Here is a 20703-nt window from a genome sequence, read left to right as displayed (position 1 = left end):
CAACAGACTGGCGTCCTGTCCAGGGTGTATCCTGTCTCACGCCCTATGACTGCTGGGACAGGATCCAGCCCCCGTAACCCTCAAATGGAGTAAGCAGTTGAAGGTGAGTGAGTGAGCATTATTAGTAGCAGTAGTAGAAGTAGTCGTAGTAGGTTCATACATGCTAGGTAATAGTACCTGCGGATAAGACAGTAAGGGCGTACAGCAATCTGACATTTCACCTCAGTGACCTTGACCTTTATCTCAAATGACTGACCTCTTACTGACCTTAGCAGGGCAATCCTGGAATTTACCGAAGTGTGTCCAATGTCTGGTTCAAATGTAGCCAAATGTGATTGAAAATCAAATTCCTTAACATTAAACTTTGTCAAAAAAGACAATTTCAGAGTCAACATTCATTGACGTACCAAGTTTGACAGAAGTCAGCAAAAGGACCTGGGAGGACTTTGACCTTCACCAAAAAAACAACAACAAAAAAAAACTTTTAAAAGCAGTTCTGGGGTTGACTGTCATCCTCACATGTACTTTGGTGGAAACCAGCCAAAGGACGTGGGAGGAGCGGAGAAGCAAACACACAAATTATAACTTGTTGTACAGTTGATGTAAACCACACGAACACATGTACGGGCACACGCTTTAAATGCGTAACTATGCAGACGTATGCTCTTCTCACACTTTAACAGCAATTATCAAAGGTCTAAATGTTTCTGGAGGTGTGCTGCTTCCTGGACAGACTATTGGACGCGTCGTGTACATTATTTCCATGCACAGTGGAACGTGGCACATTGCACAACAGCACACAATGGAACTCATAATTTACAGACAGGGAAGATTAATCAGTTATTAATCAGTTACTGCTCAGGCTGTGAAGTGTAATGAAATAAAACACACACACACACACACACACACACACACACACACACACACACTTAAACCTGTAAGAAAGAGAACGTGGTGTTTCATATGTATTCTTCAAGAAAATTATTAATTTTTGACAATTCCCATATTTATGCATTTATATTTAGCAATAAATATTAGATCATTTGCAGTTGTTCAGGATTGCTTGAGAGCTTTGAATCAGAAGTGCCTGACTCCGTGGTATAACTCACAAACTCGCAGCTTAAAGCAGATAATCCGTAAATTGGAGAGGAAATGGCGTCTCACTAATTTAGAAGATCTTCACTTAGCCTGGAAAAAGAGTCTGTTGCTCTATAAAAAAAGCCCTCCGTAAAGCTAGGACATCTTACTACTCATCACTAATTGAAGAAAATAAGAACAACCCCAGGTTTCTTTTCAGCACTGTAGCCAGGCTGACAAAGAGTCAGAGCTCTGTTGAGCCGAGTGTTCCTTTAACTTTAACTAGTAATGACTTCATGACTTTCTTTGCTAATAAAATTTTAACTATTAGAGAAAAAATTACTCATAACCATCCCAAAGACGTATCGTTATCTTTGGCTGCTTTCAGTGATGCCAGTATTTGGTTAGACTCTTTCTCTCAGATTGTTCTGTCTGAGTTATTTTCATTAGTTACTTCATCCAAACCATCAACATGTCTATTAGACCCCATTCCTACCAGGCTGCTCAAGGAAGCCCCACCATTATTTAATGCTTCGATCTTAAATATGATCAATCTATCTTTATTAGTTGGCTATGTACCACAGGCTTTTAAGGTGGCAGTAATTAAACCATTACTTAAAAAGCCATCACTTGACCCAGCTATCTTAGCTAATTATAGGCCAATCTCCAACCTTCCTTTTCTCTCAAAAATTCTTGAAAGGGTAGTTGTAAAACAGCTAACTGATCATCTGCAGAGGAATGGTCTATTTGAAGAGTTTCAGTCAGGTTTTAGAATTCATCATAGTACAGAAACAGCATTAGTGAAGGTTACAAATGATCTTCTTATGGCCTCGGACAGTGGACTCATCTCTGTGCTTGTTCTGTTAGACCTCAGTGCTGCTTTTGATACTGTTGACCGTAAAATTTTATTACAGAGATTAGAGCATGCCATAGGTATTAAAGGCACTGCGCTGCGGTGGTTTGAATCATATTTATCTAATAGATTACAATTTGTTCATGTAAATGGGGAATCTTCTTCACAGACTAAGGTTAATTATGGAGTTCCACAAGGTTCTGTGCTAGGACCAATTTTATTCACTTTATACATGCTTCCCTTAGGCAGTATTATTAGACGGCATTGCTTAAATTTTCATTGTTACGCAGATGATACCCAGCTTTATCTATCCATGAAGCCAGAGGACACACACCAATTAGCTAAACTGCAGGATTGTCTTACAGACATAAAGACATGGATGACCTCTAATTTCCTGCTTTTAAACTCAGATAAAACTGAAGTTATTGTACTTGGCCCCACAAATCTTAGAAACATGGTGTCTAACCAGATCCTTACTGTGGATGGCATTACCCTGACCTCTAGTGATACTGTGAGAAATCTTGGAGTCATTTTTGATCAGGATATTCTTTTAGTTACCAAAGAGCTTAAAATAGAGATTCTTAAAGCAAAATAGACCTATAAGTCTGAGTTGGAGAAGAGGATGGCTGCTCATAATCTTGGGTCAGCTTGGTCTAGTATGAAGGCCATTGCAGGCCTCCAAAATATGGAAAGCAGCACAAATATTACTTTAAATGGCTTCAACTCAGATATTGAACTAGCTAATGCTCTTAATTGTTTTTTTAATCGTTTTAACATATCTCATTTTAGTAAGGAAACTCAGGAACTTGGTCTCAGGCTCCATGACTCTCAACACTTCTCCCTTCACCAATGGGATATAGAAAAAGCTTTTCTTAGCACAAAGGTAAATAAGAGTCATGGTCCAGATAATATCTGTGGCCATTTACTTAAATCTTGTGCAAAAGAACTGAGTCCAGTTTTTTATTATATTTTTAACTGGTCCTTGGAAACACAGCATGTCCCCAAAGTGTGGAAAGATGCTGTTGTGGTCCCAGTTCCTAAATCTAGTAATCCTAAATCCTTGAATGATTTTAGGCCTGTTGCTCTAACATAAATTTTGATGAAGATCTTTGAGAAATTGGTACGGTCGGTAATGCTAAAAAATACTATGCATGCACTCGATCCGTTACAATTTGCTTACAGGCCTAATAGAGGAGTGGAGGACGCCACACTCACTTTGCTTAATCTGCTTCTTAGGCATTTGGAGGGCAGCGGGTGTCATGCCCGGCTTTTATTTGTTGACTTCTCTTCAGCTTTTAATACAGTTCAACCCTGTATTTTAACCCAAAGGCTTTTAGAACATTTTAAATTAAGTAATAATCTCGTGGGTTGGATTTTAGACTTTTTAACAAACAGAACACAGAAAGTTAGAGTGAACGGGATTTTATCAAACACAGTGTGTTCTTCTACTGGCTCGCCACAAGGGTGTGTGCTCTCACCTCTGTTATTTATTCTCTATACCAGTATGTGTCAGAGCACTTTTAAAAACAGGTTCATTTTAAAATACGCAGATGATACAGTGATTGTCAGTCTGCTGCGGGATAATGAGAGTAGCCACGGTCCTGTAGTTGACCATTTTGTTAAATGGTGTGAGGACTCATATCTTCAGATTAATATATCTAAAACTAAAGATATGGTCATTGATTTTAGGAAGAATGGCAGCACACCTGGCAACACAACAATGAATGGTCAACCAGTTGGAATTGTGAAAACTTATAAATACCTTGGGACTGTTATTGATGATTCGCTGAAGTTTGAGGCAAACTGTGAGGCGGTGTGTAGGAAGGGACATCAGCGCTTGTTCTGTCTCAGGAAACTGTCGTATTTTCACATTGGCCGAACCATGTTAACACTATTTTATCGTGCTTTTATTGAATCTGTTTTAGCTTTTTCTTTGGTGGCATGGTTTGGCAGTTTGACATTGAAGGATAGGAACAGACTGAGTCAGATCATTAAATGCTCCAGTCGGTTGATTGGTGAATCGCAGCTGAGTTTAGAGTCCCTGTACACTAAACAATTACAGCGGATAACCAACTGCATTATAGTTGATGACTCCCACCCCCTGGCTAATGAATTTCAGCTTCTACCTTCTGGCCGTAGGTTTAGAGTCCCAAGGTGTAGAACAAAACGCTACAGGAGTAGTTTTGTCCCAGCAGCAATTGTGCAACTGAACACATCTTAGTAGGTTTGCATATGGTTATATTTAGATATTTATATACTTATTTATTTATTTGCCCTTTGCACACTAGTTTTAAGCTGACCATCTTTTTAGTGGTTTTAAGGTTGTGAGTCCTTGGTGGTGTTTGTTAACTTGTTTTGTGTATGTTCTTTGTTAGTATTTTTAGTGTTTTTTATTGTTGTTGTTGTGTTGACTAACATGGACGCCTTTTTTCTGTTTTCTGTTTGCTGCAAGCCAAATCTACCTACGGATACAAATAAAGTTACCTGAACCTGAGGATATGTCATTCAAAGCGCATATTAAACAAATATGTAGGACTGCTATTTTGCATTTACGCAATATCTCTAAAATTAGAAAGGTCTTGTCTCAGAGTGATGCTGAAAAACTAATTCATGCATTTATTTCCTCTAGGCTGGACTATTGTAATTCATTATTATCAGGTTGTCCTAAACGTTCCCTGAAAAGCCTTCAGTTAATTCAAAATGCTGCAGCTAGAGTACTAACGGGGACTAGAAGGAGAGAGCATATCTCACCCATATTGGCTTCTCTTCATTGGCTTCCTGTTAATTCTAGAATAGAATTTAAAATTCTTCTTCTTTCTTATAAGGTTTTGAATAATCAGGTCCCATCTTATCTTAGGGACCTCATAGTACCATATCACTCAATAGAGCGCTTCGCTCTCAGACTGCAGGCTTACTTGTAGTTCCTAGGGTTTGTAAGAGTAGAATGGGAGGCAGAGCCTTCAGCTTTCAGGCTCCTCTCCTGTGGAACCAGCTCCCAATTCAGATCAGGGAGACAGACACCCTCTCTACTTTTAAGATTAGGCTTAAAACTTTCCTTTTTGCTAAAGCTTATAGTTAGGGCTGGATCAGGTGACCCTGAACCATCCCTTAGTTATGCTGCTATAGACTTAGACTGCTGGGGGATTCCCATGATGCACTGAGTGTTTCTTTCTCTTTTTGCTCTGTATGCACCACTCTGCATTTAATCATTAGTGATCGATCTCTGCTCCCCTCCACAGCATGTCTTTTTCCTGGTTCTCTCCCTCAGCCCCAACCAGTCCCAGCAGAAGACTGCCCCTCCCTGAGCCTGGTTCTGCTGGAGGTTTCTTCCTGTTAAAAGGGAGTTTTTCCTTCCCACTGTCGCCAAGTGCTTGCTCACAGGGGGTCGTTTTGACCGTTGGGGTTTTTACGTAATTATTGTATGGCCTTGCCTTACAATATAAAGCGCCTTGGGGCAACTGTTTGTTGTGATTTGGCGCTATATAAATAAAATTGATTGATTGATTGATTGATTGATTGATTGATCTTCATATTTCCCATGCCTCTTATCTTGTATCACATATTTTCTGGTCTAACATTCTTTGCATTTCCCAGCTTTTGTCTGTCATGTTCTGTCTGTCTCAGTTTTTGTCATTTCCTTCTCAGTCATTTCCTGCTGTATCACTCCTTGTCAATTTCACCCTTTTTTCTTGTCTTGTATTCTCTGCATTGACCCTTTACCTCTCAGTGTTTAGCACTCTCTGCTTCCCTCTAGTGACCCTTTATGTCCTCACAGTTCTTAGTCTGTCTTTACTTTACCTCCATCTAGTGCTCATTTTTGTCCCTACACATAATTATGCATTATCATTTACACCTTGGTTGGTCTGCACCTGTATCTGATGAGACATGCTAAAGTGACTCTGGCTTTTCTTCAGTGCAGGTCCATTGTCTCTGTTTGACTGTCTGTATATGCATGAAAGGTTTGCCCTTTGCAGCCTGAGTACTTCCTGTCCTGTCTTTTGGAATCCTGTTTTGAATCGTAAGAAAGACTTGTGTTGGAATCCTGTTTGAATCAGAAGAAAGATTTTTTGTTGAAATCCTGTTTTGAATCACAAGAAATACTTTTTGTTGGAATCCTGTTTTGATTGAGAAGACTGATATCTGTTTGAATATTATTCTGTATACCTGAAATACTATTGGATGAATTTGGTGGTTCATTTTTGAAATACACTCCAAGCAGCAAAGACATTCATTGGCTCTGCTTACTGTGTTTGGTACTCACTCTTTTATGTAAAGACTGTCTAGTGCACTCTCCTTTACAGGAAGGAGTCCCCAGTTCTGGTGAGCACTCGCCTGGAGCTTCTACCGGCAGTGCAGTGGCATTCCTCTGCGGCCCTCACCAGGATTTAGAAGAGGACTCCCGACTCCAAGTTTTGTTACCACATGACGTTCTTGACTGGTTTCTTTATCACTAATAAAACTGTGCTTTAACGCCACTCTCATTGCCTCGGGTGTCCTGCATAGGGGTTCCCCTCGTCCCTTGGTTCACCTCTTCCCGACCCTAACAAATATATTCCAAAATCCTAGAAGAAAAGTGAAACTTTCTACATCACACAGCAATACCACTAATTTATTTCATACATTAGTTGCTAAAAATGTTGAGAAAAAAGTCTGTAGTGGTTATGAACATCAAGTTTTCATAGGAAAATTGAAACAGGTCCACTGTTTTTGGACAATGTCACCAGCTAATATTGTCTCTGTACAACATTACAATGGAGTTTAAATTCAAAGTAAGTCCCTTCGGCTGTTCCCTTGTTTTCACTCGGGGTCGCCACAGCAGAGCCGAGGTGGATCTGCATGTTGGTTTGGCACAAGTTTTCACACCATATGCCCTTGCTGACTCAACTCCACCTTACATGGAGAAATGTTGCAGGGGTAGGTCTTTGAAGTTTAAATTAAAAAATAGAAATGTTCTTTTGCACATAATGATTAGAAATATTTCACATTAACATCTGAGGAATAACGGCCATTTAAAGCACTATGCACTCTTTTTCCAGTCACATAAGTGTCTTGATGGCTTCCCTCAATAGTCTCCTTCACGTACATTCCTCCTGTAAAGACTTTAGTGAACACCAGTGTAAATATTGTTGTTCATTCGGCTGCTCCCAGTTGTTGTTCGGGGTCGCCACAGCGGAAACAGCCCAATCCGCATTGGGAATTGGCACAAGTTTTACGTTGGATACCCTTCCTGACACAACTCCAGTTTTACCTGGAGAAACACACACAGCCGCTGGTGTTCCAAAGAGGTCTTCCATCCAAGTACTAACCAGATCCTGCCCTGCTTAGCTTCTGAGATCTGAAATTATACTGAAATTCAAGCATTATAATGTCGGTTTATTTTTGTAAAATGTTGCAAAATTACAGTATGTAAGTAAAGTGTATTTGTACAGCATCTTTCAAGATAAAATCACAAAGTGCTGAACAGGAATTTAAGAACACAGAAATAAAAATACAGAAAATAAAAACAGCAATAACATTAAACTAGTTAAAAGCAGGTCTGTACAAATACCTAGGTCTTGAGCAGTGGTGGGCAAGGCTAACCACAAAGTTAGCTTCAATAACCATTAATCCACTAACTAATTAATCCACCACTAAAAGTTAACTTTTATAAAGCTAAACTGATAAATCCCTAAAAGATTTCACAGAAGTTACAGATAAAAGCTAAACTGATAACTTTCACTATTGACTTCAGTACACTGGCAGCTACTGACACAACAACAAGTCAGCGCTTCTGTCTCAGATCAGCCTTCTCGCAGCAAAAGAGACCTGGTTACCAGAGAAAAAGGAGAGAAGAAAAAATGATCATTTATCTTTACAACATACAGGCCTGGAGTCATGCACAGGCAGACAGTTTTGACTTATGGTTATAATTTTAAACAAACTAGTTCCAGACAAGTTATTCAAATTAACGTCAGGTCTGTCATTTTACAAAGTCAAAATATCAGCTATATGTTTTAGTTTTAAAGCAATGCACTAATTTAGAAGGTTTTAGCATTTAGACACACATGCCCCAATGCATCATGGGAACATTAGTTTCCTGACATCAGCAGTGGCTGGCTGGTCGGTATAACCATATGCTGAAATGTGTGGTGGGTTTTACATATAAATCTGTAATTGTAAATATGTCAATTTTTCAATTGGAAAAAAATGCAAGTTGAAAACTGAAAATTCTGTTTGCTAAGTGATTCATCACTTTTAGCGAATGTGTGGCAGATGCTCTTGTTTATTTTGCCATGAACATTGGCACAGATTCCAGTGATATGACTTACTGAGGCCAGTGATATGGCAGCAGGGCTGTATGGTGTGAAGATAAATTATCTTTTTTTTCCCTCCCTCCTCCGTTCTCTCTGGTTGTCAGCTCTCTTCTACCTGCAGAGAATAGAGCTCTATACCATTCATGGCTGTCTGTCTGCTACAAAACATTTAACAGGTAGGCAATAAAACCTTTGATTTCAGACGTTGCAAATGTTTTTAACTGTTAAGCTTTATTCACTATGCCCGCAAAAATATGTTAGCAGTCTAAAAGTTATCAGAACTAAATTTATCAGAAGCTAATTGGTCCGCTGATGGTTTTCAAAGTTATCTGGAAAGCTAATCTGCTAATGAAAACATTAGCTTTGATAATTAGTGGTTAGCAGAACTGTGCCCACCACTGGTCTTGAGCTTCTCTTTAAAGTTACAACAGAGTCCACGGAAGTTGGTGTAGTGGCAGTGCATTCCACAGTTTGGGTGCCACAACCTGAAATGTACAGTCTCCTTAGGTCTTCAGCCTTGACCTTGGTACAACCAACAGGTTCTGGCCCGAGGACCTCAGAGACGTGCTTGTCACATACGGGTGCAAGAGTTCACTGGTATTTGACCGTGCAGAGTTCTAAAAGTCATCACCAATATTTTAAATTGCAGTCTGAACTGAACTGGGAGCCAATGCAAAGAGGACAGAATGGGTGTTACATGAGACCACTTAGAAGACCTTGTAAGGAGCCTTGCAGCCCCATTCTGGACTATTTGTAGGCGGTCCAGCGACGACTTACTGAGGCTAGGGAACAGCGAATTACAGTAATCAAAACCTGAAGAAATAAAAGCATCAATACTCTGTTCCAGCTCAGCTTGAGACACAATGTTTCTAAGGCGGGCAATGTTCCGATATGAAAGAAACATGATTACGCTCATTTTAAGAAGAGAACATATTTATCTGGGGCGAAACTCCATAGTGAATATTGTCTTTCCTAACTACAGGAGGAAACGCGTTTGCACATGCATGTGGTTTTGAGATTACCTGTGACCTATTCTTATGTTAATATCCATAAGATTTCTTGTAAATCATTTCCAAATTTACAAATGGTGGTCATAGCTCACCACAAGGGTGTGATCTTTTCCCATCCTTTTATTATGTATACGACATGCAGGAGTTCTCAAGACAGCAGCTATCTGGTCAAAATTTCAGTGACACCGTACTGTTGTCCCCTTCTCCACAGAGCTGAAACAACTTTTTGGATTTAAATGTGTCCAAAGAAATGATCATTGACTTCAGATGTAACAGGGATGTGGCCAAGGAGTGTATTATACACAATGAAAAAGTAGAACTTGTCACATCATATAAGTATTTGGGTACTATTTTTGATGACAAGCAGAAGTTTGATGTAACACAGACGCCATTGTGAAGCAGGGACAGCGGAGAATTTATTATTCTTTTTCTGTAAGGCCTGTCATCCTTTGTTGTTTCTTATCAGTCTTTTATTGAGTCTTCTGTGCTTTTCATTTATACTGGTTTCACAGCCTCTTAGTGAAAGACAGAAACAACCTGAACAATATTGTTAAAATCTGGTCAAAGATATCAGAGTGAAACAAAGATATTTAAATACTTTCTGTAATCAACAGATCCTCCGGAAGGCTGAAAGTATCTTGTCTTGGTCAGGACATGTTCTGTCAGGGGAGTTTCCTCTGTTGCCTTCAGGGACACTGCTATGCTTCACCAACTTGTAGAAGCAACCGTTTGTTAAAGTTGTTTAACGCTTCAGCGATTCAACTTTTAAATGCTCCGTAGGTCTGGTGTATTTTAATTCTGGCTACCCGTTTTAATTTCTTCTTAAAGTTTATTTTTATTGTTCTTATATGCTGTTAAATGTTATTGTGGTGTTTACGGACTGCTCGAATGTAATTGCCCCTTGTGGGATTATAAAGTTGTTTGATTGATAGCATCTGATCCCTTGAATTTCTTCCCCTCAAGGTGTTGAAATTCTAAATTGTTTCCAGACAGCATGAAATTTTGATCATACTGGCAATGTCATATTTGCCATATCTAAATGCTAAGGAATAAAATTATAGTGGTGCCAAAGAAAATTATTTTTAATCTTAAAAATCCCAGTATACCTTACCTTTAACTCAGTGCCAACAATATCCCCATCAAAGTCAAAGACAATAGTGGTGCTGAATTTAGCTTTAATTGGTTAATATTTTAATTTATTGTTAACAAAACAAAACAAATGTTTTATAATCCCAGCCTCATGTGCTTTTGGTACCTGCCCTCTTTAGTAAATTCTGCAACTCAGAAGTACCTTTTAATTCTTGCTTTTACCCTGCCCCTATTAAAAGCTGGATGGAGGACTGAAATGTTTACTACTGTTCGGCTAGTTAGTTGGTACGTGACTTTATCAACACAAGTATATATTAGCAAAGTTTTGGAATATTTTAAGCTTAATTTGTCTTTTTTTCTTATGGAAAAACACAAAACAAATTAAAGTGTAAATGACTTTAATTGGAAACTGCTTCTTTCCACATTGGTTTGCACTCTTTGTTTTAGTTATAGTTTTTAGGTCTGCTTGGCCATCAAAGTGTTGATAAGTGAGACCAACACACAGGCATAGTTAATATGTGCTTAAATGTTTCCTGTTGTGTTCGTTGATCCATTGCTGTTAGTCATTTAAGTCACAAATAGCTTGTCCTCTAATCCATTCGTTTCTTTAAACCACATCATCACTATGACATTATTTTTCCAATCCTCAAAAGAAACCCTGTAAATAAGTATTGGTTAAGCATGTTCAGCAAGAGCACAATAATGTTCTTAAAAATAAAAGATTTTAAGGCCACAAAGAACAGTACTGAAAGACAGGATAGAGCTTCACTCTAAGAAATGAAATGCTGTAATTATTTAATCTAGTTATGTCACATTAAGGGGAAATTTAATGTATCATTAACATAATTTTTTTTTTTTACAATTCTTTTAAACAATATGTTTAAATTTTCCCATTTAAACAACCACATTTTGTAGGACCAGTTTACATAACTCAATCAAGTAAATATAGGAACACCTGCTTTTGTGTGCTAATTAACAATTTTTAAAAATTACAAATAGGTTTTGAAAATGTTTAAAACAGCTTATCCCCATCTCCATTAAAATAGGAAAAGATATGTACAATAAGTCCATGCATTCAGGTCCACCATGGTATAAAATAGATATTTACTTTCAAAGATGTTAAATGTAAAATTTGGACACGATCAGCATTTGTAGAATATCAACTGTATGTGTAACATGAATATTGTTGATTGACAGTGTAAAGGTACACTGTAGATGAACAGCACAAGAAGGGAAAGCCAGAAATGTCAGTCAGTTTAAGATCCCTGTTCCTATAGCAGGTAACATTTGGCCAATAATTTTGTTTGTTAAAGCTCTTAAAAAGAGCCTCAAGGGTGTGCACACTGTCCTTTAAAAGGCATCCGGCTTTGTTTTCAGTTGTAAATGTGTACTAACTCACTCTCATTCTGAAAATTCACAATTTCTTGACTGCTTGTGTTAAAAGCATTGAATGTATAAAGTTATCTTGGGTTTTTTGGGGTTAAAGACAAAGACATACAAATCTTTAAACTGTTCAGGTAGAAATCACATCATAGTGGATGTTGAATTCCTGGAATTCATTAATCATGCTCCACAAATACCAGACAGTGAGATAAATCATAATCAATAAAGGAAGCATTTTGACAAAGGCCCCATTAACCAATAACCAGTTCCATCAATATTAAATAAGTAATCTGATGGGCGCCCGTCAAAAGTGAGTGATGAATTTGTATTATTTGGTCACCTAGTTCAAGGGTAGGAGTCACAAAGTTTAAATGATTTGAAGTTGGAGTGATATACGAGGTCTGTTAGAAAAGTATCCGACCTTTTTATTTTTTTCAAAAACCATATGGATTTGAATCATGTGTGATTGCATCAGCCAAGCTTGAACCTTCATGCGCATGCGTGAGTTTTTTCACGCCTGTCGGTTGCATCATTCGTGAGCACTGGTCCTCCCCCCTTGTCGGATTTTCATTGTGAGGAAAACGTCTGAACGGCTGGAGAAGCGCTGCATCAAATTTTTCCAGGAACTGTGAGAGACAGCCAGGTGGACACCATTCGGAAAATTCAGATGGCTTTCAGGGACGATTTTATGGGCATCACACAGATTAAGGAGTGTTACAGCCGGTTTAAAGACGGCGCACAATGGCAGAGGACACACCGCGCTCCGAGCGGCGATCGACAGGCTGAAACGACCAGATCATTTCCAAACTGAATGCTGTGTTGATCCGGGACGTCGTCTGACTACCAGAGAAATGGCAGAAAAGGTGGACATCAGCACTTTTCCGGCACATTCCACTGTTAAAGGAGATTTTGTCATGAAAACAGGAGCGGAGGAATTCGCCACGGAGCCGCTAATGGCGCGGAACGAAAGCACCTCCGTGTTGGTCTCACAGGACATGTGACATGCCCAGATCTTCGACAATTTCTCGGATAATCACTCGACTGAAAAGCCACCCAAAGCCGTCTGAATCTTCCGAATGGTGGAAGAGCTGGGCATGTCCCATGAGACTTCCAACACGGAGGTGCTTTTTGTTCTGCGCCATTACGCGGCTCCGTCCTGACGCGCAAATTCTGCCGCACGTCTTTCATTACAAAATCTCCTGTAACAGTGTAATGTGCTGAAAAAGTGCTATGTCCACCTCTCTTGCCATTTCTCTGGTAGTCAGACGACATCCCGGATCAACACAGCCTTCACTTCGTTTCAGCCTGTCGATGGCCGCTCGAAGCGCGGCGCACCCTCAGCCGCTGTGGGCCGTCTTTAATCCAGTTGTAATGCTCCTTAATCTGTGTGATGCCCATAAGATCTTCACCGAAAGCCATATGAATTTTCCGAATGGTTTCCACCTGCCTGTCTCTCACACTTTCTGAAAAATTTTGATGCAGCAAAGCGGCAGTCGCTCAGCCATTTTCCTGACAATAAAAATTCGCCGAGGGGGCTGGACCACTCCTCCCGCAAAGCGTGCTCACAGGCGAATGACGCAACCAACAGGCGTGAAAAAACTCACGCATGCGCACGAAGGTTCAAGCTTGGCTGATGCAATCACACGTGATTCAAATCCATATGGTTTTTGAAAAAAATAAAAGGTCGGATACTTTTCTAATAGACCTCGTATTTATCACTTTTGCAAATGTGGAAAGTCTGTCAGGGGTGTTGCAAGAAACCCACAGTAACACTCTTGGTTCAGTGCTGAGATAAAATATTAGATATTTGAACATTTAATTATGTCAAGAAATGAACTAAAAAGAACACATATTTGCTTAGATTTTATATAAATATAACAAACTGGTGCTTTCTTTTTTAAAAAAATATGCAGCCCTTGGATAGGTGCATTATTCAGATGTACGCTGTTAAAACAAGCCTATACATGCCGTAAAACTAAATGGGGGATGGCAGTAACATGTCATTTGATTATGTATGTATGTTTGTTTGAAATTTATTCTATCTAAAGCCATGGTCACAACCTGCCATACTTGCACATGCGTGCAGTCTACTTGCAAAAACGTGGACTAAATTTGGAGATCCGTACGTCGTAAGTACTGCCTCAGTATGAATTTAGGAGCACGTAGACACGCCGTAGAGGTTTTAGTGCATGTAGAACTTTCGCTGTGGTCAGGCTGCGGATTCACCAGTAGTACAGATGACGCACGTTGTGAGTCTGCCTCAGTACGGATTCAAAGCAGCACATTTTCGTTCAGTTACTATTGAATTAACCAAATCTGTACGTAGGCAGTACGGATTACGGCACTCACCACATACTATGGAGGCCGACAGACTTGCATGCATGACGCAGCTTCTCACTTGAACTTGGACTTTATTTCCAAACGTCAGCAACACACTCCACAGCTTCAGTCTGATAACTAGCTGTAACTTTTCGAGGCAAGTAAACACTTGTACAACTGACCAGTGCAGGCTGGACATGCTCATGCATCGCCCACGCCGAAAAACACCTGCCGCTCCAGTCCTGCTCATAAAAAAGAAAAGTGACCCCCCCACACACACTGCTTTATTGTCAGCTCTCTTTATCGTTACACTCCTAGAGACGTCCATTGAACGTACTCCCTCCCTCCTCTTGCTACTGCTTCCGTACGTTTTCACAAAAACGTAGTGGCCGTGGCATCCGCAGAAACGTACGGTGAAAAAAAAACGCACGGGTGGGTTGTGACCGGGGCTTTAGCAGGAGGTGGTAATGGTAGAAAATATTTTTTTTCAAATATGCTTACATCCACTTCAGAGATTGTGCATTGTGTAATTTGGGAGATATTCCATATAGGAAGTGGGTGTCTACCATGACAAAAAACCCACCCCATGCAAAAACGAAAACTGCAATATATACTGTAATTTTAACATCTTTCAAAATATTAGAATGTCATTGTTTTGACTTCATGGTTAGTTTTGATGAACCCTGCACTGAACACAACATTCAAGTTTATGATATATAATGCTCCTGACTTGGTAGTACTTGTTTTAGAGAAGTCACAAAAGTTACATAAGTACTGATATTATTACAGTGATCACGCAATTACACATGTAATTTCAAGTCACAGCATGGCAAGTTGTAGTAAATCAAGTGTCATGGCCAAGCCAAAAACAAGATCTCAGGCTAAAGAATTTGATAAAGCCTTTGACAATGGTTTATGTTTTTAAAGTTTTTGAAGAGCATGACCTCCTCCTACATTCTGTTATTCACACAGTGTTACTAAAATAAAACCTTTGTGAAATAATTGTGTTATAAAGTTTTTGAACAGCATGGACAAACTTTACACATAGCAGAATAGCCAGATAATTGAAAATAGACCATACTTTGTTGCATTCAAGGGTGGGGGGTTATTTTCAAGATATAGGATTAAGTTTGATGCCAAAATGCTGGTATTAATATTGTGAATCATTTCCCAAGTGGATGTATTGAAATTCTGACTTGTGATTTTACCACCTCCTGCTATCTTTCTTCTTTTTTCATGTGCATCAATGTGTTCATAGGGGCAGCAGGGTGGCTTCGTGGTTTGCACCACTGCCTCACATGTCATGGGTTCACTTTCCACCTGGTGGTTTCAGTGTGGCATTTGCATGTTCTTCCCATGTTCGCGTGGGTCAACCTGGGTGCTCCGGCTTCCTTTCACTTCCAAAAACATGCAGGTTAGGTGAACTGGAATCTTTAAATTGTCCGTTGGTGTGCGTGCAGGTGTGACTATGTTTGTGTGTTTATGTGGCCCTGTGATAGACTGGCATCCTGTCCAGGATGTATCCTGCCTTTTGCCCTCTGTCTGCAGGAATAGGCTGCAGTCCCCATTGACCCTTAATTTACCTCAAGCAGGTATAGAAAAAAGAATGGATTTCTTGATTTCCACAGCAACATTTTGATCATCCATTGCCAAGAATCAAGCACCATATATCTGTCTCTGCAGTTTGCAGATGTGCTTGTGTGTACTTACGCTTTGAAAAAGGCAATCCTGTAAAATGCATTGAGTGAATAAAGAAAAACAAATTAGTTGATCCCATCCAGTTTGTTTCCTGACAACTCAAAAACAACAGCCGATCTCCAACTTATCCGTAAAAGGGAATACAACCCCTGGCAAAAATTATGGAATCACCGGCCTCGGAGGATGTTCATTCAGTTGTTTAATTTTGTAGAAAAAAAGCAGCTCACAGACATGACACAAAACTAAAGTCATTTCAAATGGCAACTTTCTGGCTTTAAGAAACACTATAAGAAATCAAGAGAAAAAGATTGTCAACTCTGTTGTGATTTGGCGCTATATAAAGGAAAATAAATTGAAGTTGAAATTGAATGAAATTAATCGTAACGCAAATTCTCCCAGAAGACTCACAATTCAGCATCTCTCACAATCAGCTAATTGTCTTCAGTGATCAGTCACTGCAAAGCAATCAGACGCAGGCACATCCTTTTTAAAAGCTTCGATGTCTCCCTAATCTCTTGCAGTTTTTTCAGTTCCCTGCCTGATGCTCCCTCCGCCACCCCACTGCTACCAGTTGGTCCTTGTCTGGACTCAAGATCATCTCAGCTCATCTCATCATCAAGATGGGAACTGAATGAGTGTTCTGGTAGAAAGTGCAAATCTTTACAGATGTGATAGCCATTTTCTTTTTTGTTCTGTAAAAGCAACAGTAACCAAACAGGTATCCAGTGGAGAGAAATTTGTTCCACACATCATTATTGCTCAGAGTCAGGCGTCGAATTAAGGTGTGAAAAGGTCTCGAGGGTTGAGGTTGGCCACCAGACACACATCGTAGCTGTCATGCATAGCTGCTCGCCTTTCCACCACTGTCCACACATTGTCTGCAGGATCCAATTCAAAAATCTCCTTTGTGATGCTCTCATGACGGCCTGCAGAAAAGTGTACAAGCATTCACTTGCTGAATTCTAATTTCCACAGTGAGGCATTACTAGTTTGTCTAGTGTGTCTTCTATTTCTGCTCATGTGTTTCACCAGTTCATCATCTGGTTAAACTGATTCAGTTGCACTTAGAATTTCTACAAACAACATGTGAAACTTTTCAAAAAGACTCACAAACTCACCAGCACCCTTATAGTATCCACAAAGGTAGAGCTTGCCCTCAACTACTCCTACATTGGTAGTGTTGGTTCGGAGAGACAGCGGGGTCATGGGGAGGGTCGGTCCTGGCCTCCAGGTGTCTGTATCTGTGTTATAAATCTCTACAGAGCTTAGACTGCGACGTGACTGTCCATGATCTGCTCCATCACATCCTATACCACCTGAAACATATCAGTATGCTCATTCATATTTCGTTCCCATACTATATAAACACCTACAGGGTGAAGAGCAGTGCCTCACTAATCTCACCCATTACGTAGATCTCGCCATTGAGGACAGCTGAGCCACAGCGGTACCTGGAGTACTTCATCTTGGCACATTCTGTCCACCTGTCCTTACCTGGATCAAACTGAAACACACGGTTGCTCAACCTGTCTGGTTCATCATCTGGCTGGTCCTGAGGGAGGAGAAGAAATAATTCAAACTCCCAGAGCACTCAAAGAACACATATATCTGCCAAGGTCCACGTGGTCTCTGACATTTTCCTTTCATGTAGTTCTCTACATTGTCATAGAGTTAGTCCTCCGATATCCTCTATGCATAACATTCTCCTATCCTGATCACTTAACTTTGATCTTGACTGCTGAGCTTTGATCCACATTGCTAACCTTTTGAACATGAACACTTATTGCTGATACTGATCTGTGATGCAGATCACTCATCCTTGATCCTGAACGTTTGATCCTATTCGCTCATGAACTTTGATCCTAAAAGCAGAACTTTGATCCTGTAACCAGGATCAAAAATAAAAGTTCATAGATTAAAGGCAGCATGGTGGCTTAGTGGTTAGCACCGTTGCCTCACAGTGAGAAGCTCATGGGTTTGATTTCCACCTGTGGCCTTTCTGTGTGGAGTTTGCATGTTCTCCTCATGTTTGTGTGGGTTCTGTCCGGGTCCTCCGACATTCAAAGACATGCTGGTTAGGTGGACTGGAAACTTTAAATTGTCCATAGGTGTGTGTGTGGGTATGAATGTGTTTGTTTGTCTGTATGTGGCCCTGCGACAGACTGGCGTCCTGTTCAGGGTGTACTCCACCTTGCGCTCTATGACTGCTGGGATAGGCTCCATCCACCCGTGACCCTTAATTGGACTAAGCAGTTGAAGATGTGTGTGTGTGTGTGTGTGTGTGTGTGTGTGGGTGTGTGTGTGTGTGTGTGGTGTGTGTGGTGTGTGTGTGTGTGTGTGTGTGTGTGTGTATGAGTTTAAAGGCAGAATCCACCCCTTTATCTGGATTTGTACCAAAATGTATTGCTTTCTTCCTTTACCCAAGTACTATCTCTACACCAAACAAAAGAGAGAATGAAGGTGGGAAGGGAGATAAAGGAAAGGAGGCAACTGATTGACTGATGTGACTGACAAACAAGAAATCAATATTTACCTGTGGTGTCCAGCCACCTAACACATAGAGATGGTCCTTCAGGCTGATGAAACTGTGGCAAGCTAAAGGGAGAGGCAAAGAGGCAGAACTTAGCCAGCTGCCTCCTGTCTTGAGCGGCCATCTCTCCACACTGTCAGTGATGATGTAGTGATTACGCACTTTCTTCTGGCCACCAATCACATACAGGGCATCGCCAAGCTGCCCAAACGCATACATGTCCCTGTATGATGCTGAGCACAGTCCTACCCAGTAGTTCTCCTCTGAATTATCATACCTGAAACATAAACAAGCCTCAGCATAGTTTGGACCTCTCTTTGAATGTCGCATTGTTCTGTAAGTGCGCTCATACCTGTATATATCCACCCTCTTTGTCCTATGTTGGTCTTCAACCTCAATGGCCACCACTATGCAGTTGTCTCGCGTCACTGCTCCTGCTGTGATCTGACCTAAGCCTCTAGAGCCCCTCAGTGGAGATCGAATGTAGAAAGTTCTTCTGCCTTGTGGGGCAAAGCAAAAGCTAAGGTCAGCAAGCCCCCCACGGCGAGCAGGCACTCCAGCCTCATTTACTCCACCCAAGCAGAGCAGCAGGTCTGTGGTCTGCATGCCGTATCGAAGGGCCGGCCGAGGCGGAGCTGACGTCTCACAAAGAGCTGAGGTCTGGAGAGCAGCATCAATCATCCCAAAGCATTCAGCATCCCGTAGCAATACCTAGGAAAATAATTGAACAGGCACATCAATTAGTCAGTCTCCTCATCTTTTACTCCATGTGAATAATGGCTTATTTATTTTCTGCACTTGATCCTTTCTTCCATTTGCTCCTCACTGGGTTTCGCCTCCGTGCTATGCGGAGGAATCCTGGCTCCACAAGCTCCAGTCGGACACGCCTCAGTAAATCCACAGCCAGGGCTTCGCTCTGCAAATCCCCCCTCCGCCTTTCAACCCAACGCAGCACCAACTCCAGCACAGTCTCCTCCCGGGTTATGTTGAGGTCATCTGAAGCCAGAAGATCCCCAAGACTTTGGGCATCTAGTCCTAGAACTTCCTCTTCTTCAGAAACCTAGAAAACGTACAACAAGGGAATGAAAGTATAAACAACATGGAGAAAAATTGTAGAGGAAGGTGCCAAGAAGCAACATTATAAACAATCCCAAAGCTCCGTAAGATGAGTTACATTTATTTATTGCTACTGAGCATGCCACCTGTGTAAAATTTTGGCAGAGGAATCTGTAGGCACCCTCAGCCAGGGTAGTGGCTCCCAGATCTTTGGCCCAGTGGTACAGTCCAACACAGTTTGCAGGGTCCATTCGGGTCTCCATATGGCTTTGGCACAACCTGACACCATGCCAACAAGATGTGATGGGAGCACAAACAGATTTTAAATCATTGTATGCAAGATATGGAATGCTGTTTTTCAGTATCTGCTACAATCAAGGTGATCTGAATAGGCATCAACATCTTTTCCCACCTGAAGGCTCCATCAATGTGGAGCAAGAATGCAGCAGCAGCCACTCTCTGAATATTGTTGTTGTTTAGAGGAAGTTCTGCACGGTACATATAGCCCAGCAGCAGCTCCAGGATTTGGGCTGGAATATCTACAAGAGGAACCTCACCTCCTCTGGTCTCCTTCAGACCACATGTAAACATGGCCTAGACACAGAGGTGGACCATAATAGCATCGGTCTGATGTTCACAATCAGCCAACTTCTTGCGTTGGTCACTTTACCTGGAAGTAAGGACTGAAAGCAGAGAGCACCACCTTGTGGCAAGGGAAGGTAATGCCTTCTGCCACCAGCACCACGTCAGTGAGATCCTGAGCTGCTCTCATCCTCTCCAGCTGTCTGAGAAGAGTCGAACCATGCTCTCCCCGTGCTGAGTCCACCACCACAGCATCCATGGATTGTTGATCTCTGTGGCGGTACCATATTTTTGATCAGAAAAAGAATTTACAGAAGATTATCTGTGAAATATCAAAGCAGAGGTGTGTAACATTCCAGATCTGTTACTTCAGCTCACATGGAACTGCAGTATCACTCAAGATTTTCACATTTTGTAGTATTTTTTAACAATTTATAAAAAACGTATAGTATGCAGTAAACCATCAAGTGTCTTTTTAAGATCTGGTTTGTGATCTTTGAAATTGAGCTCAAACTCAACCTGTAATTTGAGTCAACACTAGCTGACCTAATTAAAATTCCACGAGTCGAAAAATGTTTTTCCACGAACAAAGAAGGCTGAACTATGAATAATTAAGTGCAGTGAACGCGATCAAAGAACAAAAAGACTTGGTTCTATTTTGTTCTCGACTTGGCTTCAGCTGAGCTCTGGATTCTCTTGGATGTGTTTCAGAGGAGTAACTTTGCAAGTATCATTACGTGTACTTGTTATGATCTATAATAAGCAGATTTTATTAAATGTGAACACTCGGGTCTTTTTTAAAGGTGGCTTCAC

General features: G+C 40.7%; 1 protein-coding gene and 1 long non-coding RNA gene across 2 annotated transcripts; one reads left to right on the top strand and one right to left on the bottom strand.

The window, feature by feature from the left end:
* Positions 1-16352, top strand: LOC117511666. The gene is made up of 3 exons (XR_004561028.1): positions 1-96; positions 3394-3396; positions 16343-16352. It is a non-coding gene; the product is annotated as an uncharacterized LOC117511666 (long non-coding RNA).
* Positions 16353-16360: 8 nt separating this feature from the next.
* LOC117511665 (kelch repeat and BTB domain-containing protein 12-like) lies at positions 16361-20149 on the bottom strand. The gene is made up of 9 exons (XM_034171601.1): positions 19979-20149; positions 19721-19902; positions 19455-19587; positions 19079-19312; positions 18605-18963; positions 18256-18529; positions 17127-17274; positions 16841-17038; positions 16361-16648 (listed from the first exon to the last, which is right to left on the bottom strand). Exons 1-9 carry the CDS (start codon positions 20147-20149, stop codon positions 16500-16502), a joined length of 1848 nt encoding a protein of 615 aa, XP_034027492.1. The 3' UTR covers positions 16361-16499.
* Positions 20150-20703: the final 554 nt, after the last annotated feature.

This window comes from Thalassophryne amazonica, chromosome 6 (genome assembly GCF_902500255.1).
Source record: "Thalassophryne amazonica chromosome 6, fThaAma1.1, whole genome shotgun sequence".
NCBI lineage: Eukaryota > Metazoa > Chordata > Actinopteri > Batrachoidiformes > Batrachoididae > Thalassophryne > Thalassophryne amazonica.
This window is presented reverse-complemented; position numbering and strand designations above follow the sequence as displayed.

What these genes read in the sequence shown, in the direction of transcription:
- LOC117511665 (XM_034171601.1), bottom strand. Translation starts at nt 20,149, where the DNA reads ATGGATGCTGTGGTGGTGGACTCAGCACGGGGAGAGCATGGTTCGACT. An exon ending in AAGAGGGTGGATATATACAG is followed by an intron (nt 18,530 to 18,604) that starts GTATGAGCGCAC and finishes TTTATGTTTCAG; the next exon opens with GTATGATAATTCAGAGGAGA. An exon ending in TGGATACTATAAGGGTGCTG is followed by an intron (nt 16,649 to 16,840) that starts GTGAGTTTGTGA and finishes ACTTTTCTGCAG; the next exon opens with GCCGTCATGAGAGCATCACA.